This window comes from Lynx canadensis, chromosome D4 (genome assembly GCF_007474595.2).
Source record: "Lynx canadensis isolate LIC74 chromosome D4, mLynCan4.pri.v2, whole genome shotgun sequence".
Classification (NCBI taxonomy): Eukaryota; Metazoa; Chordata; class Mammalia; order Carnivora; family Felidae; genus Lynx; species Lynx canadensis.
Genome location: NC_044315.2, coordinates 45,900,660 through 45,926,160, shown reverse-complemented (window position 1 = coordinate 45,926,160; position 25,501 = coordinate 45,900,660). Strand labels below are relative to the sequence as shown.

At 43.9% G+C, this 25,501-nt stretch overlaps 1 protein-coding gene across 1 annotated transcript in view; it reads right to left on the bottom strand.

The window, feature by feature from the left end:
* LOC115499481 (methylthioadenosine phosphorylase) overlaps window positions 1-14,991 on the bottom strand; it is a 48,862-nt gene extending 33,871 nt beyond the window's left edge. The window contains exons 1-4 of the mRNA XM_030293414.2: window positions 14,545-14,991; window positions 5,256-5,342; window positions 3,977-4,035; window positions 884-1,051 (exon numbers count right to left, since the gene is read on the bottom strand). Coding sequence (XP_030149274.1) covers window positions 884-1,051; window positions 3,977-4,035; window positions 5,256-5,342; window positions 14,545-14,577 — 347 coding nt within the window. The 5' untranslated portion in view covers window positions 14,578-14,991. The remainder of the gene's footprint in view (window positions 1-883; window positions 1,052-3,976; window positions 4,036-5,255; window positions 5,343-14,544) is intronic.
* Window positions 14,992-25,501: the final 10,510 nt, after the last annotated feature.

Genomic DNA, 25,501 nt, shown 5'->3' with positions numbered 1-25,501 from the left:
ACCTGTCTCCATCCAAAACACCTTGGGAGGTGGTTCTTTTCACCACGAATTGTAGGGGGGCAGGGTGCAGCAGGCAGGAATCCCTAGGAGACCACCCATTCTCCCTTGTGACCTCTTTAACTATTTCTAAGTCCAGAAAAAGCCCAGGAGCTTGGCAGTCTATTACTACTGAATTTTTTTGGTAAAGGACAGTTATAAATTACTTGTGCAATTAAATACAAAGAAGTCCGTAGTTCCTGAACCAACTGATCAATCTTAACACCGTGTAAAGACAAGCAGATATCACGTGCCTGCTGGTACAACGCGGAAGGGAGGGTTCTTGCCAAGAATTTGAACCTGGTTCTTATCAGGCCTCCAGAGCTACCCACTGGTTTACAACAAACACAGGACACAGGGGAACACCCTAAGTGACACTTAAGGATGCAGACAGTAAAATCCAGACGGGGGACACTACAGAATAACAAGAAAAAGGAAAAAAGGAGGTGGATGAAACATTATTAGCTCATGCATGTATGAGTGGACCCCCCCTCTGGACCCGTATTTGAACAAACCAACTTAACAAAAGTCTCTAAGATGGTAGAGAAGAGGGGAGCACTGTCTAGACTGCTAATACTAAGGAAATATTAAGTGATTTGCTTGTTTCTAACAGAGTCCTTATCTTTTCAAGTTACAGGCTGTAGTGAACTGATATATGGCAAAGCTGGGAACTGGTAACCGGAGAGATTCTTATTCTGTTTTGCAGATGTTTAAAACTCCCACAATGAAAAGCTTAGAGCAAGTCTGTGGGCCTGCCCTCCGCATCTCTCCCAGGTACCCACCAAATGTCCATTTGAGCTGGGAATGATCTTACATGAGCCTAAAGCATCTTCAATGATCTGCTCACCTGTCGATGAACTGATCGATAATGACGATATCACCAGGTTGAATCTCCTCCCTCAAAGAACCGCAAGCTGTGGTCACTATGACATGTGTACAGCCCTCCTCCTTCAGAGCCCAGATGTTCGCCTGGTAGTTGACTTTGGAAGGCATGATGCTATGCTGTCTCCCATGCCTGTGGGAAGAATACAGCAGACGAGTGAGCAGGGCACTCGAATACTGTCAGAATAGAAGCAGTATTTCATAGAGTTAAAATTATTCTGGGCTGCTTGAAAAACTACCAATACTACATGGAATGTTCCACCACAGAAAGGCAAAGTGTCAAGTCCAGTGTCCTTTACATGTGGTAATACAGAGGTAAGCTTTCAAGGAAGTAACCGAGCACATACAAATCTCTTGCTAGAATGACGATTAAGTTTGAGCTTTGGAGTAAAACTGCCTGGGTCCAAATCCTAGCATTGCCATTTACTACTGGGGTGATCTCATCACAGCCACTCAGCTCTCTCAGCCCAGTTTTTTTCATCTGTAAAATGGATATTACCTGCATCATAGATTGTTATTAAATATCCCTTGTATCATCCCATATTTATATTAAAAAAAAAACTTTAATCTTTACCAACAGAATTATGTAAAACATCAAAATGCTCTGTACATAATGTCAGACTTATCAGGGAATAGCTTATCAGGGTTTTTATCCTGAGTTGACAGATGACTTCTCAGAAGGTAGAGGTTCATGAATGCCCAGAAAGTATATGCATTTTCCTAAGACTGGTCTTCAAAACACTAAAAAGATTTTCAAAAGAAAATAAAAAACCAAAAGTAGGCAAGAGGGGTGGGTGGCTCAGTCAGTTAAGTGTCTGATTTCGGGTCAGGTCATGATCTCATGGTCCATGAGTTCAAGCCCCACATAGGGGCTCTGTGCTGACAGCTCTGAGCCTGGAGCCTGCTTCGGATTCTGTGTCTCCCTTCTCTGCCCCTCCCCTGCTTGCTCTCTGTCTCTCTCTCTCTCTCTCTCTCAAAAATGAATAAACATTTAAAAAAAAAAGCAGTTAGGAAACACTGCACTAGACATGCACGAGGGTGGCTTAGTTGGTAAGCATACAACTCTTGATCTCAGGGTTGTGAGTTCGAGCCCATGTTGGGTGTAGGGATTACTCAAAAGTAAAATCTTTAGGGGTGCCTGGGTGGCTCAGTCCTTAAGCATCTGACTTCGGCTCAGGTCATGACTCACGGTTCTTGAGTTCGAGCCCCACATCAGGTGAACTTGAGCCCCGCTTTGGGTGAGCCTTGCTTCTCTCTCTCTCTCTCTCTGCCCCTAGCTCACTCGTGCCCTCTCACTCTCAAATAAAAAATTTTTTTAAAAAGTAAAATGAAATAAAATCTTAAAAAAAAAAAAAAAGAAACACTACATTAGAGGGACAAATAGTTCACAGTCCAACACAATTCAGTTCAATTGGCAGTAGTATAAAAGCCTCACCATGGGGCCACACCACTAGCTGTTTTCTCTTAGAGCCTGGAAAAAATTAATCAATCCTCCCGCAATGACCACAGACCAACAAAGAATTTTGCCTGAAATCAACCCATGTAACCATCTAAACCTAAATTTAGTTTTACTGAATTCAGCAAAGTCACTTCTGTTTTAAAAATGTGGTGTGGCAGACAGGGGCACCTGGGTGGCTCAATCAGTTGGGCATCCGACTTCAGCTCACGTCATGATCTCATGGTTTGTGAGTTTGAGCCCCGCATTGAGCTGGCTGTGTGCTGAGAGCTCACAGCCTGGAGCCTGTTTTGGATTCTGTGTCTGTCTGTCTGTCTGTCTGTCTCTCTCTCTGCCCCTCCCTGGCTCTCAAGGTCTCTCTCTCAAAAATAAATAAACATTAAAAATATTTTTTTTTAAAAAGGGGTGTGGCAAACAGACTCTAGGGTGATCCCCGTTTTCACGCTCCACCTAATTCCCTCCTCCCTCCACTGCAGGTGGATGTGAGATTTGCTTCCAGCCAATGGGCTACACCAGAGGTGTTGGGGTCACTCTCCTGACTAGGTTTCACCTGGCCAGCATGTACTAGAGCACCCCCTCCTTCTGGCCTCCTTCTGGCCTTGAGGAAGCAGGCTGCTATCCTATGACCTACGCCCCCGGAACTGAATTCTGCCAACAAGCACTTAAGCCTGAATGAGGACCCGGAGCTCCAAATGTTGAGAACAAGTGCTGAGTGTACCTTGTGTGACCTTGTGTGACCCTGAACACAGGAGTCAGCTAAGCTGCACCCACACTCCTGGGGCTCAGAAAGTGTGTATTGTTTTAAGTTGCTAAATTTGTGCTAATTTGTTCTACAGCAACAGAAAACTAATCTATGTAGTCTAATTTCCAAGCATGTGATAAAAATGATTTGCCCCCTCTGTAATAGTGGAATAGTCCTAGCCTGGTCAAGAAAAGAGTGTGGATACCAAAGGGAACCCACTCCCTGCAAACCTAGAACTGTTACTACACCAGGGGTCGTGAATGAAGCAGTCTGCCTTATTAGAAGAAAAACAATGGGGGTGGCTGGGTGACTCAGTCAGTTGAGCGACTAACTCTTTTGATTTCAGCTCAGGTCATGATCCCAGGGTTGTGGGATCAAGTCCTGCGTCAGGCTCAAAGCTGAGCATGGAGCCTGCTTGAGATATTCTCTCTCTCTCTCTCTCTCTCTCTCTCTCTCCCCCTCCCTCCCTCCCTCCCTCCGCCCCTCTCCCCTGCTTACAAATACACTCTTACTCTCTAAAATAAATTTTTTAAAAAAGAAGAGAAACAACGGACATGAGAAAGCCTCTCTCCTCTTGAAGTCAGAACTGAAACCAGAAGCTTCAATTTTTGTCGGACTTGCTGTACTGCTCATTAATTACTCTAACCACTTGCCTAGTCTAAGGGGGTGGGGTGAGATCTCTGTTCTCCAGAGTCCAGATAATTTACCCCAAAACCATAAGTAGTAAATAAAGATGACTGAGAGGCTCTGGCTCCACCAGCACATAAAAACTCAATCCTGTGTCATTACTCTCTCCAGAATTCAGGTCAAATTTAAATCTTCCTTTGGTACCAACATTCAAAAAGCTTAGAATATCTTACCTTGCAAGGAGGACGCAGTCAACATTCTTTATCTTCCCCAAAATTAAGGCATCAGAAGGCTGAACATAATGAAAGATGGTTATAACCCAGTGACGTGGATACACTCATATATAAACAATTTAAAAACTGCCACTTCCATTGTTCAACCACAAAAGGATTCATGAGAACTTGGAAGATATGCTTTTAAAGAAGTACAAGAATCTATATTTGATTAACTTAGTCACTAATACTGAGCCTTCTACAAGCACAGAAAGTCACAGGACCTGGAGAGCTGCCTTGGGTGCATGGGGTAGACCGCACTTAGCAAGAGCTATTTGTAGCCAAGCGCCCCGGGGATTCTGATGTCACTTACACTGATCAAAGAGAGATGTGTCGAGGGTATTGGGCGGGTACAAGAACAGGTGCAGAAAGGAGTTCACTGTCACAGAATTTAAGGACTCCGCACTGGAACAGTTTGCCATGTTAACCAGGTCTAAGATGGTCATGGGACGACCTGAGATAATGGAGAGGAAGGTCCCGACAACTTGAAGGGGGCGGGGGGGGGGGGTGTTAAGAAAACAGGAGACCGTGAAGTGAGCCAAGGCAAAAGCAGGACTTAGTGAACACAAGGTCAATCTATAGCCTTGGATGAAAAGGAGGACTGGGTTGAGACTGCCAGATGCAGGGATCTTACAGGACCAGGAGAACCATTGAGTTTGGAAGCAGCACTATGGAATTAGAAGGTAGACACCTCATCCTAGCTGGATGACACAAGAGCTGGAAGGACAAATAGCCTCCATGCAACAGAAAAGGAGTGTTTTATTTCCAGTTTAGTTATGCTATTGTGTTCTGCATCCTCAGGAAATCCCCCCTTTGGGCCAGGGCTTACTGAGAAGAGGCCACTTTGCATTATTTGCTACCGTGTGTCATCAGTCTGTCTCCAAAATTAGTATGGAAGACACACAGGCCCCAATTAGAAGCTGATTTGAATGCAGAGGTCTGAAGAAGTGCAGTTGCGGTCTCTGAAATGAGTATCTGGCTTCTAGAGATAAAAATTGAGAAGCTGTGTGTGCACGTTCAAAAGCCATGTTCTCAACCCTGTGAAGTCCAAGGCACTCTTAGGGACACGGTCTCAGCTGGCAGAGCCCAATGACAGGAATACTGGCCCCTCTCAGCCGGGGGCAGAGAGCCCTGTGCTGCCACGACAAAAGCAATTTAAAAAAAGTTCTTTTTAACTTAAAAACCAAGCCAGCAAGAAGAAAGGAAGAGGCCGGTATGTCTCTGCTAACTGGATATGAACCTTGCCAAATGGAGTATCCACGTATTTTTCTGTTCGTCCTTCCAAGATCTCAGGATCATCCAGGCCTGTTCCACCAATTATTCCAATCTAAAGGAGACAATAAGAAAACGACATATTTGGTCATTTTTCATTGTAAACAAAACCATTATTTCATGCAAGTTCATTTATTCATACATATATGCTCTTCACCATTCCTGCTAAGTCCTAGTTATTTTTAAAAAACTGAACATCACAGGGGGGCCTGGGTGGCTCAGTCGGTTGAGCGTCCGACTTCGGCCCAGGTCATGATCTCGCGGTCTGTGAGTTCGAGCCCCGCGTCGGGCTCTGTGCTGACAGCTCAGAGCCTGGAGAGTGTTTCAGATTCTGTGTCTCCCGCTCTCTATGATCCTCCCCCGTTCATGCTCTGTCTCTTTCTGTCTCAAATATAAATAAACGTTAAAAAAAAAATTAAAAAAAAAAAACTGAACATCACAGAAAACAATCACTCATTCAATACACATTTGACAGCCTTCTATATTCCAGAAATGACCAATGCATGGGACATATTTTGGACTATATGACATTTGTTTCTGACTATGGAAATAACAAGGTAGCATAGAAAGATACTTTAACTAGGTTAAGTTAGAAAAGCAAACCTAAAAATGAGGCATGTGGTTCTAACCAATCTTGTTTTCTCTACTAAATGGGTTATGGAGTAAGGAATGCTCAAAAGACGGCCAGGACAGAAAATATTCTGTATCCCCATCCAGTAATGATTTCTCCTCATTATGCCATTTGATAAAGAAACAAGAAAGATTTTCTTTCCTAGGCCACTGAAATCACAGAGCTGTAAGACATCATGATAGAAGAGTCTGAAAAAGCATAAGAAGTTAGCTTCATGTATATTTATAAAATCAAACTATCCTTCATATATATGTAAATATAAATAAGTAATGCAAGTTCTAAATTAAAAAAAATTTTTTTAAAGTTTTTTGTTTTAACGTTTATTTATTATTGAGAGAGAGAGAGAGAGACAGAGCATGAGCATGGGAGGGGCACAGAGTGGGGAAGACACAGAATCCGAAGGAGGCTCCAGGCCCCGAACTGTTAGCATAGAGCCCAATGCGGGGCTCAAACTCAATACTGGCGAGATCATGACCTGAGCCGAAGTTGGATGCTTAACTGACTGAGCCACCCAGGCGCCCCTAAAATTTTTTTAATGTTTATTTATTTTTGAGAGAGAAAGAGTGAGAGGGGGAGGGACAGAAAGAGGGAGATACAGAATCCAAAGGAGGCTCCAGGCTCTGAGCTGTCAGCACAGATTCCGATGAGGGGCTCGAACTTGTAAACTGTGAGATCATGACCTGAGCCGAAGTCAGACGCTTAACTGACTGGGCCACCCAGGCACCCCAACAAGTTCTAAATTTTTTAAGTTCAAGTGTTGTATTGCATTTTCCAGAGATGAACTTATTAGTCCTTGTCTCCAGGTGCTAATCGGAGTTACAGGAACCTGATACTGCAATTCCAGAGTTAATTTAATTTGATGACTAAGAAACAGAAACAAGAATAATTACAAAGACAACTAAATATTAACCGAACAGTTAACTAAAACTTCAATGACTGAAATCATTCAGGTTCCCTGGGCTGACAGTTCCTCAAAGAGAAACAGGATTTAAATTACTGATGACAGGTTAGAGAGAGAACACTTTACTAGAAACTGAATGGAAAGTGACCTGCACGTTTTCCTTTTTTTCAACAAAAAGCTTTAAATCTATTGTCACTGGAGTAAAATTTCTACTAAATGAAAGAAAGCAGCTCCTTGAGAAAAAATTCCAGAGCTAAGAATTAACTGAACATCTGAGTGATTTTCAGATCAAGTGACACAAGTTGACTTCTATTTAATATGTGGGAAAATGGCCACCTCTCTGGCCCGCGGTTTTCTGGAAGGAAAACCAAACAGAATAAAACAACACAGGTAATTTAGTGAGATTTTACTGAAGAACTGCTAGTTACAGGATCCAGACCTTTGAAAATATCCCCCCAACGTCCTCAAGTGGCTAAACCAGTTTTTGAAGTTGGTGCCACCTTGTGGTATGTTAAAACCACAGCAGGTTACACATTCGATGCCGACCCCACATTTCTCTCGTACCTTGCTACCACGTAAGACAAAACCCACATTGCGGTTTTGAAATCAACAGAAATGTTCATTTAAGTCAGTCCATTTAAACCATGCCAATTTTGATAGAAAAAAAAATTTTTTTAATTCGGTTTTATATAATCCTAACCCTTCCTTTCGCTGGGCCAGGGCATCTCACATCCGGATTCAATACTGGATTCTCAGACTTGTACATACAAGACAACACAGACTTTGTTGTGAAACCACCTCGGTTTGGGGGAAGCTAGCCCAGCCTCGCAGCAGCGATGAAGAAATGCCAACCAGGGATCCTGCTGAAGTTTGGAGCCCCTGGGCCCGCTGTCAGCAGCCCCAAGCTTCAGTCCGCAGCACCCTGGCTGCATGACTGCATTCGGTAGCTGGTAACTCAGCCCTCAGAGAGGAACACGTAGTTTCACTGGGCATGAAAGCAAGAGCTGCTACCACTCCCCAGAAGGTTGGAACAGGGTCTCGGGCACTGGAATTATCTATAGGTGAACACATCCAGTCATCTGACCGGCTCCAATTGTTCATGGAAAACCACATCTCAAAAGGGATACAGAACACATGTAGCAAACTGCGTACTGCCATATTGGGGAAATAGACCTCTAACCATTTTTCTGCTGAGGAGGGAGGCCAGCAGTGCCAGAATGGGGCAATGTTGCCACCTGCTGGCTCCACAGCAAAGTACAACTAGGAGGGAACTCTCTCAAGCACCCATGGCCTAATAGGGTGTCACGTGGAGCCTCTCAATTCAACAGTCCATCTAGTACCTGCCTTGGTAATGCCTTAGTGATGAAGTAATTGTGTCTGAGTACTTACAAGTCACAGGCATTAGGCTGAGTGTTTCAGATGCCTTACCTCAACTGATCTTCACAACCACCCTGCAAGACAGGCCCCACAGTGTCACAGTCACTTTACCAAAGACAAAAAAAAAAAAAAAGCATCAGATTAAGAAACTTGTCCAAGAAGTAAGGAGCAAAGCTGGAATAGGAACCTAGGTCTTTCACGCTCAACTACAACGATGTACTACTACCTTCCAATATCCCCTGGAGTCCTTTACAGCATCATACCATACTGGGAAAGTTTTTCTGTCTCCGTGTATTAAGGAAACTGATGTCCAGAGAGGTCAAATTCTGGACCGGGGTCACAGAGCGAACAGAAATAATGACTCTGGCCATCTACGCAAACACCTAAGAAGGGAGGGGACTCTCCATCAGTGACTTCATCCACACTCAGGAAGCAACGACAGGACCTTACCAGGCCTTCTCGGTCAGAAGCATCAGCCCTCCATCCAGGAAACCCTAGACTGCTAGAAATAAATATGTTTGGAGACAAGGATGGAATTCCTAGGTCACTTTACACCAGATAAAGTTCTAAAATAGAGACCCCCCCCGCCCCAACCTGGTCAATCATGGTCACCGCCAAATTATAACAGCTACTGGTTCATTCCATACTTTCCCACTGACAGACCACCGAGTCAACTTCCTTCAAAAGAGAAGAGAGTTTGACTTCCTGAGAGTGCAAAAGCATTTTATCTAAATGTTGGCTTACCTGGCCAGAATGGTTATTTCCAGCAATGCTAAAAGGGCTCACACTAACCCCCTATCCTGTGTCCTTTTCCCCTGGTACCTAGACCTAGGAGATTTCACATATCCCACTTGGTTTCAAGAACCACTCACCATCACTTTGAGACCCAGATACACTACCTGAAGGAACCTAGCACTCCACGATGGCATTCTCAAAACACCGTAACCCCAAGCAGTTGAGACTAGCTCATGCCAGAGAGGTGGGCTTCCTCTGAGCGCTTCAAGCTCACGAGGAGGCAAGAAGGCCAGAGCTCAAGCTGGCAGCAATCCCTGATCTGAGCATTTCAGTCCTGCAGCCCCGGCTGCCGTTGACCTATTTGGCAAGCACAGGAGACAAAAGTTCTCCTCTAATTGAGCCAACCTGGCTTTGAGCCTCCCAGGGCCTTGCAAAATCCCAGAAGCCCAGCTGTATGGGGACAGAGTGGCCAAATTTCTCAGTCTGGGTGGCCTGCTGAAAACCTGCAATACGGTCCAGATAGCCGGTGGCTCCATCTCGGACAAGATGCCCTTCTCCGTAAGCCACCCTTGTAGGTGATGGTTATGGGCTGAACTGGTTCCCCCCAAATCCGTATTTTGAAGCACTAATATCTAATATCTCAGAATGCAACTCTTTTTGGAAATAGGATCTTTGTTGAGGTAATTAAAGTTAAATGAAGTCACAGGAAGGGCCCTAATCCACTAGGACTGGTATCCCTATAAAACAAGATTAGGAACACAAACACACAGAGGGAAGACCGTGTGAGGCACAGGAAGCTGGCTGACTGCAAGCCAAGGAGAGGCCTCAGAAGCAACCAACCGTGCTGACACCTGGATCTTGGCCTCCCAGCCTCCAGACAATGAATAAATGTCTGTTGCCTAAGTAACAGTTTGCGGTACTTTGCTATGGCGGCACTGGGAAACTAATCTGGTCATGTGATATTCTGATCAGAGATAACCTTGGGGCTCAGAACATCCGTAGCTTTACTTAACCAACCACCCCTTGCAAAGTCAGGATGTTTATTCTAATGGGTAGACACCCCCCTTGAAGATAGAATTCACCTCCTGAAATGGCCAATTTTTTTTTCTTTTTTGAGAAGGATTTTCCTCAGTGCTAATTGTATTCTGTAGAGCTTTCCTTCCCTTGTGGCACAGCAGCAGGAATGTTCCCGGTGTTCCCCCTGGGTCAGCTCCCGGATACGAGAATCCTGCGGGGAACTTTCAATACTGAAGCTCAGGTCCAAGATTCCAGAGACTCTGATTAACCGGGCAAGGCAAGGTTTGTGTTCTTAAAGCTCCTCAGGTAGTTCTAATGTGCAGCCAGAAATGAGCACCCCCACCCTATGGCCCAGACCACGAATTGCCAAAATCTGGACTAGCTGAGGCTAAATAAATAATGCTCCTGAAAGAGATCCTGTCTGTGTCCTAAGCCCCAGAACCTGTGAATGTTACCTTACTGGATTAAGTTACAAATCTCGAGACAGGGAGATTATCCTGGATTATCTGGGTAGGCCCTAAATATCCTTATAAGATGGTCAAATGGGAAAGAAGGTGACGTGATCCGGGGCCATGAGCCAAGGAACACTGGTGATCTCTAGATGCTGGAAAAGCAAGGGACCGGACTCTCCCTTGGATCTTCCAAGAGGAGCCACTCTACTGACACTCCCATTTTAGCCCAGTTAGGACTCATTCTTGCACTTCTAACCTCCAGAACTGCGAGAAAATACATCTGCATTGTTTTAAGCCATCCAGTCTGTGTAACGGTTACAGCAGCCATGGGAAACTAGAACACCAAGAAGCGTCTGAAGAGCTTGTTAAGAGTGCAGAAACCTGGCCTTTTCAAAGCTCCCTGGGTCAGCAGCTATCACACTCTAGTGGGCTTCTGAATACACTGAGGCTCTTTAAAACCAAGATTGCTGGACCCCCCAACCCCCAGAGGTTCTGATTCAGCAGGCCTGGGGTAGGCCTGATAACATGCATTTCTAACAAATCCCCAAGGTGGGTGCAGATGCATCATCCACTTTGAAAACGATTGCTTTAGATGTTTCTGAGGCACAGACTAGAATACCATGATCATGGGGCACCTGGTGGTTCAGTCGGTTAAGCGTCCTGACTTAGGCTCAGGTCATGATCTCGCAGTTCAAGGGTTCGAGCCCCGCGTTGGGCTCTGTGCTGACAGCTCAGAGCCTGGAGCCTGCTTTAGATTCTGTGTCTCCCTCTCTCTCTCTCTCTCTCTGCCCCTCCCCTGCTCACGCTTTCTCTCTCTCAAAAATAAACATTAAAAAAAATTAAAAAATAGAATACCATGATCACAATCACAATTAGGGATTAGAGTCCATTGGACACAAAAATTTATATCACCTGTTTGTTCATCGGTACTGAAAAGGAGATCCTTAATCTATAGAATGATGAGAATCAAGTGAAATAATGCATTAATATCTGTCACCGTTTCTTTTTTTTTTTCAAAGTTTATTTATTTTTGACAGAGAGAGAGAGAGAGCGAGCTAGGGAGGGCAGAGAGAGAGGGAGACACAGAATCCGAAGCAGGCTCCAGGCTCTGAGCTGTCAGCACAGAGCCCGATGCGGGGCTCGAACTCACCGATCGTGAGATCATGACCTGGGCCGAAGTCGGATGCTTAACCGACTGAGCCACCCAGGCGCCCCTGTCACCGTTTCTGTGTATCTTCCCACTTCCAGCAAAAACAAAACAAAAATGAACATCCCTCGAAGCAACAACAAAAAGCCCCCGATTGCTTGGTCTTTCTCTGCTGGTCGGAATGCAAACTGGGCTGCTCTGGCATCTCCTCACCAGGTAGTCTCTGCCTCAGGGATCTGGCCCAGGTCCCTCAACCCAGCGTGTACTGGCTCTCCTGGGAGTGTCGGGAAACCCATGGGGACACTTCTGGCTGCCACAACAAGGGGGCAGGAGCGCCACTGGCATTTTGTGGGGAGGCACCCAGGACGCACTATATGCCTGGCAATGCTCAGGGCGGCCCTACAAGCATCCTGTCCAAAAAGCCACTGTGACCCCAGGCAAAAAATGAAGGCTCCCTGGCCTCTAGCTTCCAGTTGGGGCCTGGTTTCGGAGAGTCGCTCAAGGACTCTCAGTCTGAAGGCCTTTGCCAGCCACACTCAGGCAGCCACAAGGAGAGCTCAAAAGGCCCATTCATCACGGTCTAGACTCCGTGACTTGCCTGTCTCTCTCCATACCATTTTGTTGACAGCTCACTGCACACTTATGATGGAACCGTATTTCCTCCTTGTGATAACAACCGTGATTAATAAGGCTTATTTTTAATCCCCCAGAGCAGCTGCCTGGGGGAACCATAGCCAGCTGAAAGAGCCCTTTAGAATGTTCTGTCTGAGTGCCAAAAACCAGTTTAGCCCTCTGCATGGTCATACGTACCACCTGCTCGTGACTGATGTTGGAGGATGATGTCTCCCTGAGGTCCTCCCAGACAACAGCTATCCTTAATAACATGGGAGAGTAGCCAGTGGGCACGGGCAGGGGGGTGCAGGCTGCATGATCTCTCTACTCACACAATAAAACAGGACATGTCGTATTTCGGAACTGCCTCACATCTAGTTGGGGGCACACCGGGCTCTGGGCCCAATTCTATCACTATCTAGGTCCAGCTGTATAGTCCTGGACACCTTAGTCGACCTTTCCAGGCCTCAGCTTTATGTCCACAAAAAGGGTCTGTGTAGCTATGTGGTCTTAAGAAATGTTCCAGCTCTACACTTCACAATCTGGGGACAGGGTATGGTTTTTAGGAGCCCATTTTGCTCTGCACGCTGGCACCTTGTGTCTCCTGCACAGGACGTAGCCTCAGCAGTCTGAGGGATTTGGCGTTGCCATCATGGTTTCTCAAAGCACAGCAGTCACCTTTCTAAGCTCAAAGAGCAATCAGCCAGCAGGCCTAGCACTATTTGTTCCTCTTAATTTTATATTCAGCAGCTCGCCAAGACAAAAGATATACGTCATTCAGTATTTACATCAGGGCTCTAGTCAATGCCCGTTCTGCACTTAAGTGTACTGCACTAATTTCACAGGGATTGTGTGACTGGAGAATGTCAAACAAGACTGAAGGGAGGCTGTTTCCATAACCATCCCTCTCTGCTCCTAATGTCACTTTATCACTTCCGCTGCTTAGCCACTGAAAGCTGTCATCTAATAAGACCTAGCAAAATAATTGTTGGAGAAAAGACTTGTAAAATTTATTTCAGCTCCCCCACTAATAAGCACTAACATCTAATAAGTTTCAACCATGTGCTAGACAGATTAATTGTCACCATCCCAGCAAACCCTGCAGGAAAATCCCCACTTAAAAGACGGGCACCTAAGGAACTCACCTACTTTGCTCATAAGCGTGGTAAACATTTTCTGCTTGTCCTCTGCTACTGACAAGGGAGAGGCCTTCTACAAATATTTGTTAAACGCAAGATTCTTTTCAAAATGTCAAAGCTGAGTTTCATGTCTGAGTATGAATGCAACACTCTCTACCCTACCCCTTCTCATTCTAAGTGTCTCATTAAGAGCTGCAAGGGCTAATAAACTCATCACTCTGGCTGAATACACACCGCAGAGATTTGCCTTCTCCCAAAAGAACTGAACACAAAGGCGGGAATCAGGAGATAACCGAAGAGGGATCTATCCCAGACCTTCCTATCCCATCCGCCAAGAATTTCTAAAGTCAAACAAATTTACTGAGTTCTTAGCCAATCATAAACAACCTAGAAGAGATCTTAAGTTTCATCATCAATATTTCCATTGCTCTGTAATTCTACATTCTCTCCCGAGACTACAACCAGGATGTGTTTAAAAAGCCCCAGGGAAGCTCGAGGCACCCTTCAGAACTCGGGCCCTCCTCTGGCCAAAGCTTCCACCGAACAAAGATCCCTTGTATGGAGACCTGTGAGGTCCGAGGGTACAAGGAAACCGATCTCTAACTGTTTCAAGGTTGCAAACAAAGCAGCTTAAAGCCAGAGGCCTCCAAACAGGGAGGGGCCCGGTACTCCATTTCGGTGAGGTCAAAAAGTCTCAGAATTCCCCAAGCATTGCGCTGCAGGGAAAACTTCAGGACAGAAAAGCCCTACGTTTGAAAGCATAAGAAAAAAACCGGAAGCTCGCACAAGTTCAAGCACCCAGTTCTCCCACGTGGGCCGCGGGCAGTGAGCCGAGTTGGAGCGGAAGCGTGAGTACTGCCGGCACCGGGGGCGGGTCTCAGCAGTTGCAGGCGCCCACACTGCTAGGCCAGCAGCTGCCCGCCGGAAAGGAGTGGAGCTGGGGAAGCGTTTTTTGGGGGGGAGTGTGGGGAGCAAGCGCAGCCTCCGCCCACCGCCCTTCTCCACTTGCCCACTCCTGGCGCGGCGCAGGTGCCTCTGAGCCCAAGGTGTGGGGGGAGAGGAGCGAGACTGCAAGCATTCTCTCTCCCCCAGCCCACGCCGCTGGGCCAGCGCCCCCGGGGCCGGGCCCCAGACCCTGCCGGCCGTGGCTGGGGCGCACAGGCCCGGCGCGTGGCCCGAAGGCGCGGTCCCCCACCCACCCAGCGGGAGCAGGGCGGACTGCAGCCGCCGAGACGGCTCATCTCACCTTCACCGCCGCGGGGGTGGCACCTGAGGCCATATCTGCGCGGGGAAGCGGCTGCGGTGGCGGACGCGCTGAGTCCGGAGCCGACCGAGTTGTAGTGGTGGCACCGCGCGGAGCAATGCGGAGTCCCGGGGGAGGCCCTGGCTCCTCCTCTTCCTCCCCGAGACAGCTGGATTGGCTGCTGGTGTGGGAATCGCCCCCGCCACCCCCCTCCTCAATTGGAGGTTCTCGCGTCCGGTCCCTTTGGCAGACCTTTCCGGTTCTCCGCGGTTTCTTTCTCACCCCAGTTCTAAGTAAGGGGTTCACAGTTATGATAATAATAATGGAGACCGTTAGTTGAGCCGTTGCACTGCCCCAGATTCTGTGCCTTTGCCCTTTAATCAGATCTGTTACCTTTCGCAAGATCCCTACGAGGAAGAGCGCCACTCCCTGCTCTGCCCACTGGTAGCTGCAACGTCGGCCTCCTCTGTAAAATCAGGCTGGTCCGTGTTCCAGAAGTTCTCGCGGGAGGGAGACTCCTCTGGAGGAAACTGGCTGTTCACAGACATTCTGCCCAACTGCTAACACCCGGCTGCCGAGCCTTGCTCTTCCTACTCTCGCGACCCAATCGGGGGTGTGCTCCTGTCCCTGAATTCCTAAAGGACCGAGTAGGGATGAGGTTGACGCAAGACTCCGAGGTAACAGAAAGGAAATAAACAGAGTAACCGGCTACAGGATGACCTTTCTGATGTGCATACTATACTCATCTTAAATTTGAGGGGAGCCTTTTGAGGGGATGAGACACTGCCAACCCCCAGTTTGGCTTGATCCAGGCCAAGGCCATCTTTAACCTCTCCCACCCCAGCCAATGTCCAATACACCGAGATTCAGAATCCAGACTCATGGTCTTCATTGTTCGACACCGACTGATCACTCCCGCATCCTCCTGCTGCATGCCCCCCTCCCCAACCATCCCCAAGGCAGAGCACCAGCCCTCCACTGGGATAATCCTTTCCTCTCACAGTCCCCATCCCTTCCCTGCTGGGATAATCTAGTTGAACCTCCCTTGATGGATTAAACTCTCCTAAACTGAATGCTGGGTGGCAGTAATGTTCTGAGATACAAAAATACGGCACATATACCTAGGGGTTGGGAGGATGGCTGTGAAAGAATACACTTTCCTCTTTCCCTACAGCAGCAAAGCACTGAAACAAGACACAAGTACACTTTCATTTAAAATACCACTGTGGGGGTGCTGCCCATGTAAGCTGTTTACTGAAATAGTAAAGACTTCCACTCTTTGTTACTTTTTGCTCTAGGTCTACCCTTTCTTACAATGTAAAGGTTGTTTGTTTATTTTAAGTTATAAAATGAAATGGCTAAAGAATACATGTAGAAGACGGGGGTGTTCCTTTGAAAAGGCAGAAGGCTGGGAGTCCCTCAAAGATGTAGTTTTCTGGGAGTCTGCTGATTTCTCTACTGGGGAGCAGGAAGCCCAGTGATCAGAAGGAAACCATTGTGGGAAGTAAGATACCCTGGGTATGATTGCTTTGTAATTGGGGGATCTTGACCAACTTCTGTGCTTTGATGTGACCAGCAAGTCCAGTTTCTGTTCTGTGCTGCCTCTCTGCCCAAAGTTAGACCCTGTGAATAGAATGGATCCTGTAAGCATTAGAAGACTCTCAGAGAAGGAGTTGGAAACTTGGAAGGGGTTAAACTGGACTTCTGGACTTTTGTACTGTAACTTGCAGGTCAGGGCTCAAACGTGCTCTTTTTCAAAAATTTTTAATTTTATTTATATTTTTTAAAATGTACATCCAAATTAGCATACAGTGCAACAATGATTTCAGGAGTAGATTCCTTAGTGCCCCTTACCCATTTAGCCATCCCCCCTCCCACAACCCCTCCAGTAACCCTCAGTTTGTTCCCCATATTTATGAGTCTCTTCTGTTTTGTCCCCCTCCCTGTTTTTATATTATTTTTGTTTCCCTTCCCTATGTTCATCTGTTTTGTCTCCTCATATGAGTGAAGTCATATGGTATTTGTCTTTCTCTGACTAATTTCACTTAGCATGATAGCCTCCAGTTCCATCCACGTAGTTGCAAATGGCAAAATTTCATTCTTTTTGATTGCCAAGTAATACTCCATTGTATACATATATACCACATCTTCTGTATCCATTCATCCATTGATGGACATTGGGCTCTTTCCAGACTTTGGCTATTGTTGATAGTGCTGCTATAAACATTGGGGTGCATGTATCCCTTCAAAACAGCACACCTGTATCCCTTGGATAAATACCTAGTAATGCAATTGCTGGGTGGTAGGGTAGTTCTATTTTTAGTTTTTCGAGGAACCTCCATACTGTTTTCCAGAGTGGCTGCACCAGCTTGCATTCCCACCAGCAGTGCAAAAGAGATCCTCTTTGTCTGCATCCTCGCCAACATCTTCAAACATGTGCTCTTGAACATGTGATGTCTGTGAAGGGAAAATTGTCCCAAATCTGGTCTGGGTTTTTGAGTGATATAATTCACAAACCATCAATAGGAGGAAATTAGCACTTCTAGACAAAATTTAAGCAATTTTCTAACCTCTTGTAGGAAACCAGGCACTTCCCCCGCCCCCTCCCCAGCTGATTGTCAAGCACTATTTTTTTTTTTCAACGTTTATTTATTTGTGGGACAGAGAGAGACAGAGCATGAACGGGGGAGGCGCAGAGAGAGAGGGAGACACAGAATCGGAAACAGGCTCCAGGCTCTGAGCCATCAGCCCAGAGCCTGACGCGGGGCTCGAACTCACGGACCGCGAGATCGTGACCTGGCTGAAGTCGGACGCTCAACCGACTGCGCCACCCAGGCGCCCCTGTCAAGCACTATTTATGTGTGTGTGTGTGGCAGGTAGTTCAAGACAAATGGACCCACCTTCCAAGGGGACTGTATTAGTTTTTATCACGATGCATTATGAGAAAAAAGCAGGCAAATACTGAGAAGGATTGGACTGGCAAACTCTAGGTGATTTGAACTCACAGCAGCCACTATAGGGTTCTCTTAATATAAAAATCCCATTTTAGAAGAATGTGTCAAAATAAGTTTTCAGATAATTAAAAACATAATACTCAAATGAATATATAGTCCGCCTGTGTCAGAGGTGTACTTAGTCTCTAAAAAATCTCTTAGTCGTTAGTAAAGGATCTAGTGGAGTGGCAAAGCTGATTCAAAGGAGGAGAGTAAGAAGCTGAAACAGCAGAAAATAGTATGTTAGAAGATGGCAAAATTAGATACAAACTGTTTTTGCAAAACAATAAAACTGTAGCCTTTGGAGTTTTCTTAACTACCAACAATCCTATTTGCAGCTTTGCCAAAAAAAAAAAAAAAAAAGTAACTTATCAACCATAACAAACAAGAAGTCTACCACCTGAGTCTAAACACTTATCAATAAGAAACAATAAAACAAAGTTACAGCCCCTTGGGTAAGGTCTGCAAACCTTACCTATTAAGAGGCAAGAATCAAGGAGTATGTGAAGCTTGAAAATGTAGACAATGTCTAATTGAATGAGCATGGCTATATTCCAGTACAACTTTATGGACACTAGAATTTGAATTTTATATAGTGTTTACATATGACAAACTATAACCCTTCTTTAGAGTTTTTCATCTCCCACTTAAGATTATAAAAACCATTCTTAGTTTGAATCTATGTAAAAACAGGTAGAGAGCTGGTTTGGCTAAGGGTGAGGGCCATTGTTTGCCATTCACCCCTGGAAGCAGATGACCCTTGGGCAGACTTGTTGGATAATGACTTCATGTGTCTTTGAAAAGACAGACAGTAACCTTTTTGGCTTATTTCCAAGTTTTAGATAATTTTTTTTTTCTTAGTAAGCCCTCAAATCAACAGAGGGCAACATTTTTAATAGTTAGTGGTCTCTCTTTTTGATTGGTATGGGGAATTCACAAGAGGTATCTCAAGAGTCTGTATATGAAAATAACATCTTGCTCTATCCTTCTGTTCTTGCCCTATAAATTCTCTCTGTTCACCTGTACACCTGTTTTTTTCTAAGAAATTCTAAAGAAGTACCCAGGCCACCTTATAACAATTCTGATTATGACACTGTACAGGTATTTCAATAGCTTCTTTTTTCGGGTAATCCCTCATACATACCTTCCCAACTTCCAGCTCCCAGCCAACAACATACTGAGAGGGTGTTGCTAATAGCTGTCCATATCACATCTTGAGCATGACCTGAGCCCAAATCAAGAGTTGGATGCTTAACTGACTGAGCCACTCAGGTGCCCCTACAAATACTTGTTTAAATATTATTTTTTTCCTAAGGATAAATTTCTAGGAGTGGGGCTGGAGAATCAAAAGGAATGAACATTTTGCAAGCACCCAATAGGGTCCAATTATCTTACAGAAAGCTACCACCACCTTGCACTACTAGGAAGAAAATGAAATTGTTTCCCACATACTCACCAATAATAAGCATTATATTTATAAATATAAATCCATTTTGTGGTTAATTTGTATTTAACTCCTTGTACATCTGAGCTTTTTCTCATATATTATTAGCCATTCACATTTCAAGTGTTTTGTCTTGATCCATATCCTAAATTAAAAAATATATTAAATAGATACATGTATAAATACTTTCTTTCTAAACCCCAATTTTATGTCCTAATTCTACAGAAATAGTCAGCTATACTTTCTAACTTGAACTAAAGAGAAAACTCGCTATCTGAAAGGACATTTATTGAAAAAATACCTACATGTCAATTATATTACAGTTACATGTCAATTACATTTAACAATTTAATCTCCTAAAAAAATCTATAAGATAGAAATTATTATTCCCACTTTAGAAAGAGGAAAACTCAGGATTAAGGAATGTCAGGTCAATTTCCATCTTCTACAAGGATGAGACATTGGGACATGACAAGATTTACATATACGTATATATGATGATATACGTGTGCATACATGTATATACATATGATACATACACATATACATGTTTATATGTATACACATGATGATGGGGCTAGGCTTTTCAACTTTCAACATTCAAATTCCTTAGTGTGTCTTCTTAAAATGGTGAAATTTGACTTCATACCTACTTGAAAAACCTGAATGTTCTCTGATGCTTCTTAATTTTTTTTTACCAAGTGATATACTTCAGACCAGTGAGTTTGCAATACAGGGATGGGGAGCTTGATAAGTAGGACTTGGGGAGGAGAGTGATGATCAGAGGAAAGGAGTGCCAAGTCACTTCTTGAGTCTGTCTTAGTGTCATTGGCTCCTAAGAGAAAGGTTTTGTAGGTTGGACATGCCCAGATCTAAGCAATAAACTAGTGACCAAATCACTTGATCCTTAACTTTAACTGTGGTAATTTACAATTCAAATGGCAAGACTCCACAGTTTTCACAAAATGTTGACAGAGTGCTTTACATAAATATTTGGTTTTCCAATCACAACCAAGTTGATTGCCCTTTGTGTTGGCACCGCCCTGGGGCTGTTGCATTAAATTGGTTGAGAGCCCAAACTCTTCAGTGGTGACAATGACCATGCTATTTTTGACAACATTAATCAGCTAATCAGATTTCGTAAGAAATAATCTCGAGTAGGATTAGCCATGATTAACTTTCTTCCTGGGACAAATTTAAAGAATGCCATATGAGCCTTTGTGATTAGCTGGTTATGAATTAGAAATAGCTCAGTGGTTCTTACAACTATTCATGGTGCATACATAATAAGTTTTCTGATGGGATGGATATATAAAATTGGGAAATATCTGAGTGTAAAAGAAATTGCTGTTATTGAAATCTTTGCATGTCCTTTCTGGCCTGACAATAGTAAGCTGTGAATAAAAAAAAAAGTAAAGAAAAGAAAAGAGAAAAAGACAACCCCAAAACAAAAAAGTTGATTTGCTATATTTCTGAGTATTATAGGTAATTCTATAAGTATATAAATAATTCCATCTAAAAAATATTTGAGTTATTGGAAATGCTTTGCTTATAGGTATCTTAAATGTGTCTTGTTAGAAATGTGAAATGCTTCAATATAAAATGAAATATGTAAAATTTTTGAAAAATTTAAAATTTTTAATTGAATCTAATGACAAAAGAGAGCTGAGGAAAATTATTCTGTTCAATATAGAAATGTTACTAATAATAGTTAATACAATAATCAGTAAAAAAGTGAAGATATTTCTCATTGTACCCAATGTAAAAATAGAATAGGACAATTTGTAAACTGAATGTAATTACTGAAGGAATACTTACAACCTGTTTTTTATTTTGTGGCCTTAATAAATTGAATATTAATGTTAAAACCAAATAGTTTAAAACACTTCTTTATATATATGCAGAGCTCTCTACTCCATCTGACTCCAGAATATTAAACATAAAAACAAAGCCCTCACATTGATTATTCCACCAAGAGTGGAAACTGACTAGACTGAAGAGCAAAAGGAATGGTCTGGAAGTGAGGAAGAGACAAGAGATACCTCCCTCCTGAAGTTTGAAAGTGAAAGGAGGCGACACTGAAATACGATAAGAGGAGAGGAAGTCAATGTTGGTTTTCTTCCCCTTTAACGATGAAAGAGTTTTGAATACATTTGTAAGCAGAGGGGAAGAAGTTCACACAGAAGGAAAAATGGAAGATACTGATAGAGAGGGATGACTAATGGGGCAGGATCTCAGAGTTTCCCAGAGGGATGGGATCAGAAGTACTGATGAAGAGAATGGCCCTGTATCAGAGGAAGGAGCTGTGGGTCTGGAAAAAGGAGGTAAGAATGGGAGCTCGAGATAAACTTAATAGAAGGTTCCTGATGGCCTAATATTCTCAACAAAGTGAGAGATGAGGTTGCAAAATGGCTTTGAAGATAAATGGCATACTTTTGGCATGGTTGTGGGACTATGTCAGATTAAGGACCATAAATTTGAAATGGTACCAATCTACAATGGTGTATAATTTTCCTTCGTAGGCCTCTATTGTCTGACTTGCTAGGGTCTCAAGGAATGGGCGGAATTGGGAAGGTGAGTTTATATCATCAGTCATGGGAGTCCAACCTTCTAGGGAGCAGAGGCCAAGAAGGAGCTGGGTGATGGTAAAAGGAACTGAAGGTCGCAAAAAAAGGCTTGGCGCAGTGGTGGTAGGATGAAGGGGTGTGAAAGATGGAAGGAGGGGAGGTCCTGAAGGGAGATACTGAAGCTCAAGGTTTTAGAAAAATAGTCACCCCAGGTTATGGCAAGATCCAAAAAGTGTACAGCTAAATCAGATCATTAGATAGGACAGAAGATATTGTCTGTGTGCATGGTCTGAGATCATACTGTATCTCCATGGTCTATAACAGAACTTGGGGAAAGAGGAAGGCAGGGAGCCAGGATCCAACTGCTGGAGGAACTGGCAAGAGAGAACTACAAGGCTGGTCAGAGACCTCAATATAGTATTAGTTTTATAGACATCAGGAAGCAAACCAATCTGGAGTTGGCAGTTGAGGGACTGGCAGTCCCATGATACATGAGGAACGCTAGAACATTTGGCCTCTCCTGGAGAAAGTTGTGGAGGGAAATGGTTGACTAGGCTTCAATAAAGGCAAGGAGGTGGAAAGAGTGATCGAGAAGGAGGGTGAGGTTGTAGGGGAGCTTATTAATAATTAAACAGTCATTTCACGGAGTGCAGTGGAAAATGTATTTATAAAGTGCTGAGGGAAAATGCGAGAGAGGAGTTCTTAATCAGACTGGTAGCTCAGGAAGAATCAGGAAAAACTTCCCAGAGGTGGTGATATGTGATGGGGCTCCTAAAAGACAGCCCCTAGTTAGCTACGTAAAGTGGGGAGGTAGTTGCCAAGTTTCAAGCCAGTGGACGATATTTCATGGAGAAATGGTAGTCCTGTGGTATTGCCATAGGTTCCAAGCGGCTGAATTGAAGAGTAAGTGATTGGCCATCGCTGAGGTAGCTTCTGATCAAACTGAAATTACCGCTTTATGGCCAAATGGAGCAAAGGTTAGTAAAAGGAAGCACGGTGTTGCTGAGAATTCCACAGGCCTCCCCAGAGATCTTATACCAGATGCAATATTTTATTCTAGATCATCTGACAAGATATTTCAGAATTAAATTAAAACATTGTGTGTTCGAGCCCCAAATCTGGCTCTGTGCTGCCAGCTCAGAGCCTGGAGCCCACTTCACATTCTGTGTCTCCCTCTCTCTCTGCCGCTCCCGCACTCAAGCTCTGTCTCTCTGTCTCAAAAATAAACATTAAAAAAAAGTTTTATGCTTAACATGGACTTAAAGTAAAAAGGAAACAAGTGGCTATCCTCCTGGTGCTGCCATGACTGGATTACACTCTGTTCACCGTCCTGCCCACTCTCTCCTCCCCTCCTTCTCCTTGCCTGTCCTCCCTTTCTGCCCCCTTCCCTTCTCTTCCCCACTCTTCCTCAGACTATTATTAAGGCAAACATCACTGATTTGATACAACTGAATGTATGGACTCTAGGGACATTATTTTAATTAATTAATTAATTTAGAGAGAGAGGAAGAGAGAGAGTACAAGCAGGTGAGGGACAGTGAGAGAAAGGGAGAGAATCCCAAGCAGACTCGGCTCAGTCAAGGCAGAGCCTGAAGCGGGGCTCAACCCCACCAACTGTGAGATAATTACCCGAGCTGAAATGAAGAGTCAGACGCTTCACCGACCGAGCCACCCAGGCGCCCCTCTAGGGGCATTTTAAAACAGATTTTCATGTCATTTTACCTTGGAATTCTTCATTTTGCTTTCCTTGTCTCAGTCAGGTTTTCTTTCCTTGTCTTAGTCACCTTGTACAGCATGGTTCATAGGTAGGTAGTACGGCTTGTATTCATTCATTGAGTAAATAACTGAGTGAACAACTATGTGAATAAATAAAAGCAGGAACAAACACATTTTGTTTTTAGTTTTAGCAAGAATGAAAGCTCAGATATGCTAAGAAACTTGAACAGCAGGGGGCAGCAAAACTTAGCCTTTTTTTTTTTTTTTTTTTTTAACCTTGCCAGTCAATATTGTCTAACATTTGTTGCGCTCACTTTGTACGGGAAAAAGAGACACACACAGATACACACAGAGGTGTCATCATTTAAAGGTCAACTTTAAAGTCACAAATGTACCCACAAATGGGTTGGGTGTGCTTTTTCACAGACCTTTCAAGGACCCCAAACTGTTCATACAGAGTAAAATACCAATGGCCAGCAGATGGCAGTACTTTTCATGGGTCAGGATTAGGAAACAAGATCTTCAGGAAAAAAGAAAGCATACAGAGGGCATGAAATCTTTATTTTAAAAACTAAAGAAGTAAAGTCAGTATGAAATAGAAGTTTAAGTCTTATAGGTCTCAAATGTCTTGATGAAAGAAAGGTAGAATTTTAACCGTAGGTGCATCGTTGGTTTTGAAGCAAGGTGATAACGAAAACGTTTTAAAATGTCAAGTTTGAGACTGACAAAAGGTAAGCTGTAATTGATGGCAATCATTTGGATTTCACTGTGTACTTTTAGAATGTTCCTTTATCAGATTTTTCAGTGATCAATTCACAGATGTTAGCCAAGGGAGAGACACTTGCACACCTACACAAAGCTTTTAGATTACTGATTAATAGCAGTAAATGACTTCCTGCGTTGTCCTTGGCTACAGTATTTAAGTGTCAACAGAGTACTCAGACTGTCTTACGTATTATCAGGTCTTCACCTTTTTTAAACATTTAACTACTTTAGTTGGCTTTTAATAATCAGATTAAAAGTAGGAACAATGTCTGTAGTTGGAGTACTTGAACTGCAAAGGAAATGGCTTTGAGAGTGACTGCACTTGCCCAGACACTGCACACAGGACCTGAAACTTCCATCGGGGTGAAGGAGCAGAGACCCGTCTAGCACTTGGCTTCTTTTTAGATCTTCTATCCTTAGCCATGCAGATAAACAATAACTGCTTGGAGGGGCATAAAAAGCATTCTGTTGCATTTCTGCATATAATGAAAAGTCCCCTTGTGCCTCTTTGCGATTCCACATGAAGCCCAACTTGGATTTTACTACAATAACAAAGAGCACTAGAAAAAAACAGAAGGGCATATTTGCTTAAATTGTTGTTTGCACCAAAAGAAACTCCCTAATGGGGTTATCGCTAGGTCAGGCCGCACTCTGTTTTTCACCAAGGCTGAATCAAGGGAAAATGAATTCAGAAAGCTAGGCGGGTTTAGATTCTTTGAACACCGCTGTTTTAATAACGTTTTGCCTTCTTGGCAAAACAGGCTCTGAGCTCTTCTATTTGATTAGCAACTGAAAGATACATCAAAAGGGATTAGGAATCCTGAAGAATGGTCAATTACCCAGGAAATGACCCTTAGATTTAATTTTGTTTCCAAAGAGTAACGCTACTCCACATGGGAGGAACTATGATCTAGAAAAGTGGCCTCTGATCCTAGACTATTTGGTGTTGAATATTGTCACATTCTGTGCCTCAGTTTCCTTAGCTGTAAAATGAAGAGAATAGCAGGTGGGGTGAGAGTTCGAGTTAGTACTTGTAAAGCACTAGGAATGCAGTGAGAACTATGTGTGTTAATGATGATAATGGTGTACCCGGCACTCATGAAGTGCTGAGAAAATAAATGGGTAAGACAACAATCTGACTGCCGCACCAGGACACGGGCTGGTCTGGGTATCATGGGCTGGAGACAAGAAGGAAACTGTGCTACTGAGTTATGCCCAGCTCTGTGAAACTGAGTTGCAACTTCTGAGTTACATCCAATAGTCACTGAACAAATGTAGGAAACCCATTAGGTGCGAGGTTCTTGCTAATTCTACTCTGCTTTTAGGGAGTCTATTGCTGTTGTAAATACTTGGAGGAAGGGGACACTTGAATGAATAAGACACAAGTTTTGGCCTTCAAGTAGGTTATAACCTGGTAGAGAAAATCAATCTGTAAGTAAATGACTGTAATTCGGAGCAGAGTGACAGGCCCAGAA